Source organism: Phaseolus vulgaris, chromosome 8 (assembly GCF_051622355.1).
Source record: "Phaseolus vulgaris cultivar YP4 chromosome 8, ASM5162235v1, whole genome shotgun sequence".
Lineage (NCBI taxonomy): Eukaryota > Viridiplantae > Streptophyta > Magnoliopsida > Fabales > Fabaceae > Phaseolus > Phaseolus vulgaris.
The window spans coordinates 46,805,039-46,818,809 of record NC_143505.1 but is presented as its reverse complement, the minus strand read 5'-3'; the positions used below and the strand labels follow the sequence as shown (position 1 = coordinate 46,818,809).

At 31.8% G+C, this 13,771-nt stretch overlaps 1 protein-coding gene across 2 annotated transcripts; it reads left to right on the top strand.

Moving 5' to 3' along the window:
- Positions 1-4,445: 4,445 nt before the first annotated feature.
- Positions 4,446-6,388, top strand: LOC137826370 (uncharacterized). 2 transcript variants are annotated; one of them, XM_068632312.2, is made up of 3 exons: positions 4,446-4,977; positions 5,629-6,203; positions 6,345-6,388. In XM_068632312.2, exons 1-3 carry the CDS (start codon positions 4,600-4,602, stop codon positions 6,361-6,363), a joined length of 972 nt encoding a protein of 323 aa, XP_068488413.1. In that variant the 5' UTR covers positions 4,446-4,599; the 3' UTR covers positions 6,364-6,388. The 2 variants fall into 2 exon arrangements, with proteins under 2 accessions (XP_068488413.1, XP_068488414.1); XM_068632313.2 differs by lacking the exon at positions 6,345-6,388 and having other exon boundaries at positions 5,629-6,301.
- Positions 6,389-13,771: the final 7,383 nt, after the last annotated feature.

The window sequence follows — 13,771 nt, the reverse complement described above, 5'->3', positions numbered from 1 at the left end:
AAGGTTAGTTATGCAGCCCCTACCCAGTTTTGCTCACCAAGTCAAAACATTGAGTTGTGTCACACAACAAATTTGTTCATCATCTACTTTTCAATTCTAAAAAATAACCATCTACATTTACTTATATACTTACATCTATGTGTGGTCAATTTTTTTAAAGGTTAAAAAATTATAATTGCATAGACATAAAATTGTCCAATGATTATTACAAAGAAGAATTGGTTAAATGTGAACAAATGTTTTTTAGATGATTGAGATTTAAGAAGATTGTTTTTGTTTTTATATGTTTAATTACTTCTTACTTTTTAAATTTAAAAATATCAATTATTATTATAATAATTACATAAATGAAGGCTGAAGTGGTTGTAGAGGCACTAAGTTTTCACGTAATTTTAGGTTACAATTTTTAAATGGGTATAATGAATGCAAATTCAATCTGAAATGCAAATTTAACAAAAAAAATATCATAAAATTGATATAAAAATTAAATCTAATAAAAAATACACTTAAAAATATTTTCGTACAAATAATTGTAATTATATATATATATATATATATATATATATATATATATATATATATATATATATACTACAACAAGAAAATCATCAAATATAAACCAATTTTTAAAAACCAAAATAATTAGTTGCAATAGTAACTAAATTAGAAACCATTTTAGAAATTAAAAAAAATTGATTTTTAAATTGGTTTCTATCATTGTTAAATAGTTTCTAAATTGGTATCTACCAAGATTTTAACTACCAATTATTTAGTTTCTAAATTTGATAGCAAAAACTTTGGTTGCTAATTAGATACCAATTTAAAAATCATTTAACAATAATAGAAACTAATTTAGAACCAAAAATTTATTTAGTTCCTAAAATGGTCTCTAATTTAGTCATTATAACAACTAATTATTTTTTGTGTTTAAAATTGGTTTCTTTTTCATGATTTTCTTGTAGTGATATATATATATATATATATATTAAAATAATTAATATTTTTATTCATTATTAATTTAATCTGGTGGTAAAATTTTTAATCAGTCTGAACTATTTTTTTTAATTGAATATTAATTTAACATTAGTGATTTTTGATTTTTTTTTCTTGTAAAATAATTTAAAGTTATGCAAAAGTATAAAATTATATTAAAATTTTAATCATTCTTTAAATCTATGCAATTTTATTGAATGTTATTACAAAGAAAATTTTAAGAATTAACGACTTCTTATTTCTTGATTTTGAATTTACGTGATATGTGTGACCTTTGAATTTTAGGTCCACATAGCTAACCAAAAATCTGAAGCAATTTAATAGAATGAACCATTTAACTTTGTTTTTTTTAGGTTATTATCTTTGAATAGAATTTAAAACATGGGAAGGAGGTGCATAATTTATTATGCATTCTCTCATAGGAAAAAAAATTGAAAGAATGAAGGATTGAATTGTATTTTAGAAAATTTTGGCAGATTTTCATGAGTATAATTTGAGTGTATGGACATCAAACAAACTAAGTACAAAGCTTCTTCCTCGTAAATTAATGCAGTTATTATTATTATTATTTTTTGGAATGAATGAAATAGATTAAACTTGAAACATTTTAGAAAAGTTTCAACACAAGGAATGAAAGAAATTATTCAAGATGTTTTTATACTGATTTGTCGTTAATTAAAAATTACGTCTAATTCTCAATAAACTGATTGAGTTTCACTATGCAGACTAACATTGTAAGATACAACACGAGTATTATTTCAGTTGTAACCACTCTTGGCTAAACTATATTGGTATTGTTTTGGAACGTAGTTACTTCTAGTTAACATGTTGAGTACTCTTTCGGAACGTAACTACTTCTGACTAATAATCTGAGTATTATTTCACTATTGGCTAAGACAAACAATGTCTAAAGAGTGATCACAAAGATCATAAAGATACTCACTAGAGAGGGGTTTGTTCTTTGATGTATACAATGCTACAGAAATTAGTGTCTTGTACAAACATAAGCTTTTTGCATTGTGAGTATAGCAACAATATCTCCTTTTTTAATGAGATCTTCTATATATACCTTGAAAGGAAAATAGTTGTTGTACATCCCATATAATTGTTATGTGGAACTTCTATATGAAACAACTTCTTCTATATGAAGTTTCAAGATGTATTAAATGCTCTTGACTTATCATGAAAAGCGCATAACTTCTTTAGCAACACTCCTAAAGTATGATAAAGTTTTTCAGGTTTGGGTAGGGTTTAACATAGCTAGTTAACTTTGAAACACTAACATCTTGTCGTCTTCAAGTAATTGTTGACAAGACATTGCAATATCTTTTTGAAAGATTGAAAAAACTTGTAAATATAAAACAATCATTATTAAAAAGTGATATCCGTATCGTGTGTTCAAACAACAACTTATTTAACTAAGTATATTTATTTGCATAAGTTATTAAAACAACAACTTATTTGACTAAGTATATTTAGTTATTAAACGATACATATTCACAACACTTATATCCATAAGAAACATATTTTAATGATACTTGAATTTGTCTAACCTTACTGCATGTCTCTAACATGTCTAATATGTTAGATTTCATCATTTGCGTGATTTGATATAACATTAAATTATGTTTTATACTATTTGAGTATACAACCAAAATCAAACATAAAATATGTTTCACATAAATACAACCAAAATCAACATAGATAAAGTAATCTCTTAATTTTTTAATTTTATAGTGTTTAAAAAAACGGAAGTTTTCATCATATTCAAGTTTTCATAAAGAATTTATTCTCTCTGTTATTATTATTGATACAAAGTCCTGTTTAATGCTTTATTAAATCTTATGTGAAAAATTAATAAAAAATATCATAAAATATAAAATTTAAAGCTAATAAAATATTCACTTATTTTTTTTTGGTTGCAAATAATTTATATATATATATATATATATATATTAAAATAATTAGTATTTCCATTCATGTTTAATTTAAACCGATTTCAAAATTTTAATAACTCTAACCTTTTTATTCGAATTGCAATAAAGTTAATTTTAATTGAATATTAATTTAACATTAATAATTTTAATTTTTTTCTTTATAAAATAAATTAAACTTGTATAGAGGTATAACACTATATTAAAATTTTAATTATTTGTAATTTTATAAAAGGTTATTATCAAAAGAAAATTTTCAAAATTAACATTTTTTTGGTTTCGATTTTACATAATTTGAAGTTGAAATTTTACGTCATAGAACAAACTTGAAGTCAATTTTTAACATTTCAAGGAACTAATTAAGTTTTTAAGTAATTTAATATTACAATTTTCGAATTGGTTAGTGTAATAAATCATTTAACTTTGTTATTTTGAAGTCAATATCTTGAATTTAAAATTTGGGAAGGAGATGTGCAGTTGATTTATTTCATTAGATAGACATAATGGATTTCTTTAATGCGAATTCTCTTAATTATGCACTATGAAAATTAAATTCAATAAAAAAGTGACACATAACTAATCCAAAAGAAATTTATATATTTTTCTAATTTTATAATTAATTACTTCATAATTAATTATCTTTCAATTTTAATTAATATTTCTCCTTATTAAAACTAAATCCATGATATTTTTGAAATTTATTGTATTACTTAATTTTTTTATCAATTAAATCTACTAAATTAAGCATTAGGATAATAATGGATTTACCTGTGTCTTCATATTCAGGCATATTTTATTGAAAAAACATTAACCAATTTAAAAAAAAAAATTAAATACATGTTTTAACTATTTTATTTTTTCAAATTTTAAACAAAAATTATATAAAATATTTTTTAAAATAACTTAAATAAAAATTAATATCATATTTTAAATGTAAATATATATTCAAATAAAAATCTCTTAAAATATGTTTAATTTATAATTTTAAATAAAAAAAACATAAACCAATAAAACTAAATACTTTTACACTGAATCACTTAATAATAAAAAAAATACTAAATAAAAATCATTAGCAATGGATCAGAGACCATGAAACTCCTTTAACGAATTATTACTTAGAAATATTCATTAAAGACAAATGCATATGAAATAAGATTTATATTTTGTGGACATATATTATATTTTCTTTACATATTTTTATAAATATTGAGGCTTGTAATACTAGTCTTAATAAATAAATATAAAGGAAAAGCTTAAATAAGAATTTGGAAGCAGTAGATGAATTTGTGATAAAATATTTTTACAGGGGTGAGGATTAAATTGGAAAAGAAAGAGTGTGCAGAGAGGAGAGGAAGTGGTGATTTATTTAAAATATAGGTTAAAAATGATGAGAATAATTTTGAAAAAGTAGTGAATTTGTCTGGCCATTGCAGTGTCCTCTCTTTGTGTTGTGATAATTATGTTGAGTAGATGATATTTGATTTTAAAAAACCTGGAGTGTGTTTGGATTTTGATTTTTACCTGTGTTGGACTGTGGGCATTTAAAGAATGAAAATGGCACATTACCAATCATCCTTTCCCCTCTGCAGGAAACACCCATCATTGCCCCCAACCCAACCCTGCAATCCTTTTCACCCTTACAAACCCATTCATTCTTCTCTATTCTTCTTCAATGGAGGTTCCATTCTCAATGGAGGCGTGTCCTTCGTCCAACGGGAACACGGTGGGCGGGTTCTACGCGGTGGTGAGCAGGGGCATGGAGGAGCTGGAGCGGACGCTGGTGTCCAACAACAACGCTATCTCCCTCTCCTTCCTCCAGCGCCTCCTCTCTCTCCTCCGATCCTTCCACACGCACCTCACGCTGCTAGTCCACAGCCTCCACCTCCCGCTCGGCGACAAGTGGCTCGACGAGTACATGGACGAAACCTCCAAGCTCTGGGAAACCTCTCACCTCCTCAAAAACGCCCTCTCCAACTTCGAACCCTTCTACTCCGCCGGCTTCTCCCTCGCCTCCTCCCTCCACGACTCCCTCCCCCACCTCTCCCCACAGGTCCCCTCTCTTTCTCAATTCACCTTCAGCGCGCTTACTTTCCGTAATTCCTTCCAATTTCACATTCAAACCCCAGTTTTTAACTTCCCAAACTCTCTTTAGGGTCTATTATCAATTGGGTCATATTCAAACATCCACTTACTTCTTAATCTAAATAAAAGAAACTACCTTTGTACTACTTCATCACCACCACCACAATTTTACCAGCAGTATTAAGATTACTTCTTTTGATCATGCAAAGCCTTTGTAACTCTGACAGCATCACTTGTATTTGTCTGTTTTTCTTTTTACAATTGGTGCGGAGTATTCACTCATTTTGCTAATTATAATCTCCTCCATGTGATCAAACATGATTAATCATCATTTTTAGTGAGTTCTTTCCTTTTTAATCATGTTTTTTTATGTAGTTATAATCTTCGCTAGAACTTTTCTTTCAATTATACTTTTTTTTAAGTATATCCGTAAGAGACCACTGATCCTATTTGTATAATATGAAGAATTGTACGAAAACTACAACTGTAATTTGGAAATTGTGATTAAGCATTAGTGAAGGTTGTATTTTGATTTAAAATTTTGGAATTTTGATGGTAGAAGGTGCATGAGATTTTTGTGGGGTTCAAATTGGAGGTTTGATTTATGTGGTGTTTACAGGTAGTGAGGGCAATATCTGGGTGTAGAAGGGAGGCTCTGGGGTTGGAGGAGCAGAACCGTTCTTTGATGGAGACGAGGATCCAGACGTTGTGTTTGCGTTTGGACGAGAGAGTGGCCGTGGAGTCGAGGCTGAACGGTTTCAACGGTTTCAGGGGAGTTCTGTATGCAATGAGGAATGTGAGTTCGATGTTGCTAATGATCTTGTTGCATGGGTTGGTGTATTGTTGGCCGGAGACGTCGGAGTTGGTGGTGGGAGGGTGCGAGGGGGGGCGGTTGTTTCTAGGGTCAGCAGTGATGGTATCAGCGGCGAGGGTACGGCAGAGGGTGGCGGCGGAGATGGGCAGTGCGGGGTCGGGAATATTGTTGTACGAGTTCAGGAGGGCAAGGGTGGCGGTGGAGGAGCTGAGAGGGCAGTTGGAGAGGGAGGAGGGTGGTGTTATGGAGAGAGTGGAGAGTGTTAGAATGTGTTTTGGGGTCCTCAAATCTGGCATTGAGAACATCATTTGCCAGCTTGATGATTTCTTTGATGAGATTGTCGAGGGTAGGAAGAAGCTTTTGGATTTTTGCAGCCATAGGTAAAAATGTTATATACTGCTAAACATTCTCATTTCTTGTTTACGAGGTTAAAGAGGGGCATGTGCTTCAAAAATTAAACCACTTCTTTTTCTTTCTTCTTCACTTCTTCACTTCTTCACTTCTTTACTTTTTAATTTCAGGCCAACAAATCAAACATAACATCATTTCTTTCACTCCCTCTAAACTCCATTATCCTTCTCCATTCTCCATTCTCCATTCATCAAATCATCAAAACCAGAGGTTCAACCTCAGAGACACACGTATCTACCTGTAGCACTCTTATTTTGCACTCCAATTAAGCTTCCAAAGATTAATTATAAAACAAAAAAACTTTTAAGAACATTAAATGAATAAGTTAAAGTTGTGTTTGTTGGATTCAATAAAAAAAAAAATAACTTTTTACCTCTGGGTATCTATTACTGAACAATTGATGTTAACTTAGTTTACTGAGTATCTTCCACTCAACAATTCATCCATACCTATAATTTTACTTTGGCTAACATTGGTTGGATTTCGTTTTATCGCTATATCTTATAAAAAGCGATTATTCCTCTTATGAAGATTGATATTTTCTAAGCTTATAGTTCTACTTGATTATATAGAAATAATATTAAGAAAATGTTAAGAATAGGTAGCAAGAGAATTAGAAATTCAGATTAATTTTTCAAATTTTACCGATTAATTATGTGTGGTGTGTATATTAATTGACTAAAAATAGTGTAAGAATGATCAGTTTCTAAAAAAACATATATTAAGATTAACAAAATAATGTAAGTAAGTTATACTAGTTTAAAAAGGATTTTCTAAAACAGCAGCTTTTAGGGGTGTGTGTAATATGTTTCAAAAATAAGATAACTCAAGGTATGTTCGGACAAAATATGAAATACACACACATTAAACATTAGATAGTATAAAAAAAATGCTATTTTCTGCAAAAATAATACTTATTATACTTTTTTCTATCTAACACTCACAAGACAATACATTTGAAAATTAATGCAAAAAGAAATGAGAAATTTTGGTTCCATGGGCTTGACAACAAGGCTGTTTCTTCTGCACTTCCATAACTTCTTTGGACATCCCCATTAGTCAGACCATTTTGTCCATAAAAAATACTTCTGGTTTCTACAATCCATAAATTGTATTTTTCTATTTACACCTTCTGGATTCTAAACTCCAAAATATTTTTTTTTTCTTTTAAAAATTTCCTTCCAGATTATAGAATTCGAAAGGTATTTATAGATTCAGTAATAATTTTTTTGGATTGTATAATCTATAGCACCCCTTACGTACAGTTTGAAATATAATTTTAAAATATATTTCGATATAATCTGATATTTTTGGATTTGGAATTACTTGGACAATCTGAATACATATTATAATAAGGGTATGACAGATTTTACATTCCGTTATATATGAAATAAAATAAAAAAATACTGAACAGAAAATCTTAATATATACTGCACGGTTCAGATTAAAAAATATAAAGGTATAGAGAGAAGGTATGGAGGTGTAGAAAGAAATTGAGAAAAAAATTTTACGTCCTACCAAAACAGAACAACCTCCAAATTTGGTGAAGAGGACAATTTGAATTGTTGAATTCAAATCTTTCTTTTTGTATTTCATATTTTTCAAAGAATAGCAGTAATTAAACGTCTGTGTATACGGCAGGAAGTTAATAAAGGAGTACATTTGTTATTTATCTTTCTCCTTGTTTATTTTTAGATTATTTTACAGGAAAATATAAGAAAATGATAAAAAAATGGTAAGAAGAAAAGATGTTTCTTATTCTCTTTTGTGTATATTACATAGTCATGTATAGGAAATATATAGGGAGTTTCTCTCTCCCAAATTACAATCTAATTAGGTAGGATATTAATCATGAGATTCTATAATTATTAAATTAATTGCATATAATTGGTACAATATCGTCAAATATTGCATACAATAATTGCATATAATTTTATAATTATTATTTCCTTAATACTCCCCCTCGAGTTGGTAGGTGAAGATCAAGAACCCCCAACTTGTGTCGTAGCGTCAAAAATCGTTCCTTGCCCAATGCCTTCGTAAAAATATCTGCGAGCTGATACTGTGTCGGTACATATGAAGGACTGATTATCCCAGCTTGTAATTTTTCTCGCACAATGTGGCAGTCTATCTCAATGTGTTTTGTGCGTTCATGAAATACTGGGTTTGCTGCTATATGTAATGCCGCTTGATTGTCACAGAAAAGTTGAACTGGCAAGTTACATGACACCTTTAAATCCTGCAACAGATATCGCAACCAAACTATCTCCAAACAAGTATTGGCCATTGCGCGGTATTCTGCTTCCGCTGATGATCTTGATACGTTTGTCTGTTTTTTTGACTTCCATGAGATAATAGATGAACCAAGAAAAATGCAATATCCAGATACTGATCTCCGAGTTGTCTGACAACCTCCCCAGTCTGAGTCGCAATAAGCTGTCAATGTCAGATTGTTTTCGGATGGCAATAACAATCCTTGTCCTGGTGATCCTTTGATGTACTTTAGGACTCGAATTGCGGCATCCCAATGAGGTTTCCGTGGATCCTGTATATATTGACTTAGGGTCCGAACCGAAAATGCTATGTCAGGCCGAGTAACCGTGAGGTATATCAGTCGTCCCACGAGTCGCCTGTATTTGACTGGATCCTTTAATAACTCTCCATCGTCTGGTGTGAGTTTTAGGTATTGTTCCATTGGAAATTTGTCTGGACGAGCACCTGTGAGTCCCATATCCTGCAAAATATCAAGCGCATATTTTCTTTGGGACATGTAAATACCAGCTTTGGAACGGGAAAATTCAATCCCTAGAAAATATTTTAGGTCTCCAAGATCTTTAATGCGAAATTGTTGTAATAAACAATCTTTAACACGCTGAATTTCTGTCAAATCATTTCCTGTCAGAAGAATATCATCCACATAAATCAAAATGGCAGTAAATGATGAGTTATTTTGTCTTATGAATAGAGAGTAATCTGTCTTGGACTGTTGAAATCCTACAGATTTAATCACATGAGAAAATGTTGAAAACCATGTTCGAGATGCTTGTTTGAGACCATAAAGGGATTTGTTGAGTCGACATACAATGTTCTCCCCCTGTCGATGATGTCCGGGTGGCAAGTCCATGTAAATAATTTCATGCAATGTGCCATGTAAGAAGGCATTTTGCACATCTAGCTGGTGAGTAAACCAATTTCTGGCTGCTGCAATGGTGAGGAGACACCTCAAAGTTGTTAATTTTGCTGTTGGTGAAAAAGTTTCAGAATAGTCGACACCTTCAATCTGAGTGTACCCCTTTGCGACAAGGCGCGCCTTATATCTGTCGACGCTACCATCTGAGTTGTACTTTATTTTATAAACCCATTTGCATCCGATGGGTTTCTGTCCAGCGGGTAACGATGTCAAGGTCCACGTTTGATTTAGCTGCAAGGCGGAAAGCTCTTCGTCCATTGCTTTTTGCCAATTTGGATCAAGGATAGCTTGAGCATAAGTGTGAGGTTCTTTGGTGGCTGTGATGTTAGCAAGATATGCACTATGTGTAGAAGAAAATCGTGAATTAGAAAGAAAATGATGCATAGGATACCTGGTTCCATTCTGTCGGTCTTGGGCAGTGGTCGAATGATTGGCTTGGGATCCCGTTACGTAGTCTTGAAGCCAGGAAGGTTGGGTTGATGTGCGACTGGATCGTCGAACAGGAAGGTCGGTTGGAGAAGGTTTGGTAATGGGTGTTAAACTTCTTGGCATGGGAGAAGAAGGTTGGTCTACTGGAGGTTCAGGTGTATTATGACGAGTAGGAGAAGAAGGTTGGTTTGATAGAGGTTCAGGTGCATTGTGACGAGTAGGAGAAGAGGGTTGGTTTGATGGAGGTTCAGGTGTATTGTGACGAGTAGGAGAAAAAGGTTGGTTTGATGGAGGTTCAGGTGCATTGTGATGAGTAAGAGAAGAAGGTTGATCGAGTGAATGTTGGACAGGAGTGGGTAAGTCAATGTCAATAGTGGGCAAAATACCTTGTAATGGAGGTGAGGATTGTGTCTGTGACTGTTGGCAGAATGGGAAAACACTTTCATGGAAGATGACATCCCGACTTGTAAAAAAAGTGCCTGCATCTATATCAAATAATTTGTATGCTTTTTGACTGTGAGGATAACCAATGAAGATGCATTGTCGGGCACGCGGATCAAATTTTTGCTTAGGTGAAACAACAGTTGCGTAACAAAGGCAACCAAAAGTTTTTAGGTGAGAAAGTGAAGGTGGTTGATTATATAGTAGCTCAAAAGGTGATTTATTTTTTAGTAAAGGTGATGGCAAGCGATTAATGATATATGTGGCGGTTAAAACGCATTCTCCCCAAAATTCTAATGGTAAATTGGACTGAAATAGGAGGGCTCGTGCTGTGTTTAAAACATGTCTATGTTTGCGTTCTACTACCCCATTTTGTTGAGGAGTGTAAACGCAAGTGCGTTGACATTCAATACCTTTTTTGAGAAAAAAATCATACATTGAAATAAATTCCAGTCCGTTGTCAACGCGGATGGTTTTAATAGATGCCTGAAATTGATTTTGTGCAAATGTAATGAATGACTCTAAGAGATGTTGGGTTTCAGATTTGTGATTCATAAGAAATAGTCAAGTACATCTAGTATAGTCATCGACTATAGTGAGAAAAAAACGTTTTCCAAAATGAGTTGGGGTTTTATGAGGACCCCAAATGTCACAATGCAATAGATTAAATGGAGAATGAGATTTTATTGTGCTTAAAGGAAAGGGTAGCCTTGTCTGTTTAGCTTTGGGACAAATACTACAATGATTATGAATGGGAATGAGATTTTTACTGATAGGAATAGGTAGTAGGGAAGATACAAGTTGTAGACACGCTGGAGAAGGATGTCCAAGGCGCTTATGCCATAAATCAGGATCGGTCGATATTTGAGATGCGTGGGCTTGGTTTGGAAGAGGGGACATGTAGTATAAGCCTGCGTGTTGTTTACCCGAGCCAATCATCCTCCCTGTAGCCAAGTCCTGTAAAACGCAACCATGTGGAGTAAAAACGACACAACAATTTAGTGAACTGGTTATCTTACTAATGGACATGAGATTTAAATTAAAAGAAGGAACACAAAGAACATCTTTGAGAGTGATTTTGTCATTGAATTTAATTGTGCCTGTAGATGAGATGGGCGCAGTTGAGCCTGTGGGCAGATTAACATTTGAAATAAATGATGATGAAGTGTGTGTGAAAAATTGTGAATCAGATGCAATGTGATGGGTTGCTCCGCTATCCAAAATCCATGGTTTCGTAAAAGCAGAATTAGAAGAGGAGTTATGGGCAAGCAGACCTGCAGAGCTAACAAATGTGTCACTTTTACCGTTATTGTTGAGCGAGTAAATAGCCCTTGCCAATTGTTGAATTTGTTCGGCACTGAAGTGTTGTACGAGGTTTCTATCGGACTCGTTACTGATGCCTTCTTTGCCAGACATGATTTTTTATTTAGGGGATAAAAATGGAGAGGCTGTCAGGGCACCAAGATCGGTGCTCTGATACCATATAAGAAAATGATAAAAAAATGGTAAGAAGAAAAGATGTTTCTTATTCTCTTTTGTGTATATTACATCAGTCATGTATAGGAAATATATATGGAGTTTCTCTCTCCCAAATTACAATCTAATTAGGTAGGATACTAATCATGAGATTCTATAATTATTAAATTAATTGCATATAATTGGTACAATATCGTCAAATATTGCATACAATAATTGCATATAATTTTATAATTATTATTTCCTTAATAGAAAATGACACACCTTTGTTTTTATATTTTTAATTAAATTATTTCTTAATACTTGTACCAAGTCAAAGTCTTTGCACTAAAGAGCTCAGTTAGGATGAACGATAATATCTTCAAGATATATAATTTTCAGTTACAATATCACAGTAATTCCAATATTCTAGCATAATAATTTATTTTCCATTTACACACACTTCGTACCCAAAACTTTACTTTTCAATAGGTAACTTCCAAAATAAAATAAACCTTTAGATTAATTGTTGATTCATATGTATCATTTCCTTTTACTTCCTTAAGGAAGAAGGGGTATCTCATTCAAAAGTTCACTATCCTTCCTATTAAATTTTAATGGATGTTTAGAAGTTTCTCTTCAGGTTTTATGATTGCTTTGTCTTTTAATTTTGTTCTTAAATAGGGTTGAGATCTAGAAAACTATTGAAACTACTTTTCTTCTTGATCGATCGTTCGATTTGCACTTTAGTTCCTCTTTCTGCAAGCTTCTTCCTCTCCTCTACTTGCTTCACTCCTCGGTCTTCACGAAATCATGACTCGGATGGTACCTGCAAAAGGCACTCCGACGCTCAAGTCAGATTTAGTATTCGACACCCGGTTTTTTGATTACTACTGTGTAATTACCTAGTTTTTAGAATTTGTGCTATTTATATTATTTTAGTGAGTTTTCTTATTAGACTAAATTAGAGAGTTTGAGTCGTATTTAGAAGTGTATTACCTAGTTCTTGATTGTTGATTAGCTTCACTAACTCTTACTTAAGCGTAATTCGATTTGTAATATCGGTTGGCCCGTTGATGGAGATCGAGACATGGCATACGACTCTCACTAGTACAAATTTGATTTTCTAAAAGGGTGGGTTTATCTTTGACTATTATGGAGTACATGAAAAATTGAAACTTTTTTATCCATTGAAATATATATAGAAGAACGAAGTATTACACGTTTTACATAACAATATTAGAAAATAAAGTCATGGAAGATCTTAATCCATATAAAGCTATGAGGAAATAGATTATCATTTGCACGTGATGATGAATTATGATTTATTTTTGTGATAGTTTTTCACGTTATCTATAAATAAATCTATACAAATAAGCGTAACACATAAGGCAAGTTTTTTCACAAGGCAACACCTGAGAAATTCTCAAAAAATTTCAAAATAAGTTAATTACCAAATACCTACCTCTTCTAAGAAAAAACCAAAATAGAACAATTGGGTCATGGACCTACTACCGTACAAGCCCAACCTAATAAAATTGTTGTAAACTATATAAACTCAAGCCCAACATTGCCAATGCGATTTTTGCAAAAAGCAAAAATGGTTCAAAACTGAAGCACTCCCAAATCGTGACTTCTACACATTAGGTCAACGCATGTTGCATACTCCACCCTTACGTTTTTAAACCTCCATATACTGAGTTCGGATTGCTCATTTTGGTGTGTATTTCTGTATTTAAAAAATATCTTTCGTAATATAAATCGAAAATATATTAATATATTTTAAAATTGAAAATACTTTTCAGTATGTATAATTTAAACTGTATTAATGTATTTTATAGTATATATTTTAATATGTATTTCTAGATTTGAAATGTTTTTATTTATTAAGGTAATAAATTTTTAGATTGTAATACATTTTTAAATAAAGAAAGAAAGAAGCAAGAAAGAAAGAAAGAAACAAAGAAAGCATGCAAGAAAGAAAGAAAACAAAGAAGGAAAGAAAGAGAGAAAGAGAGAAAA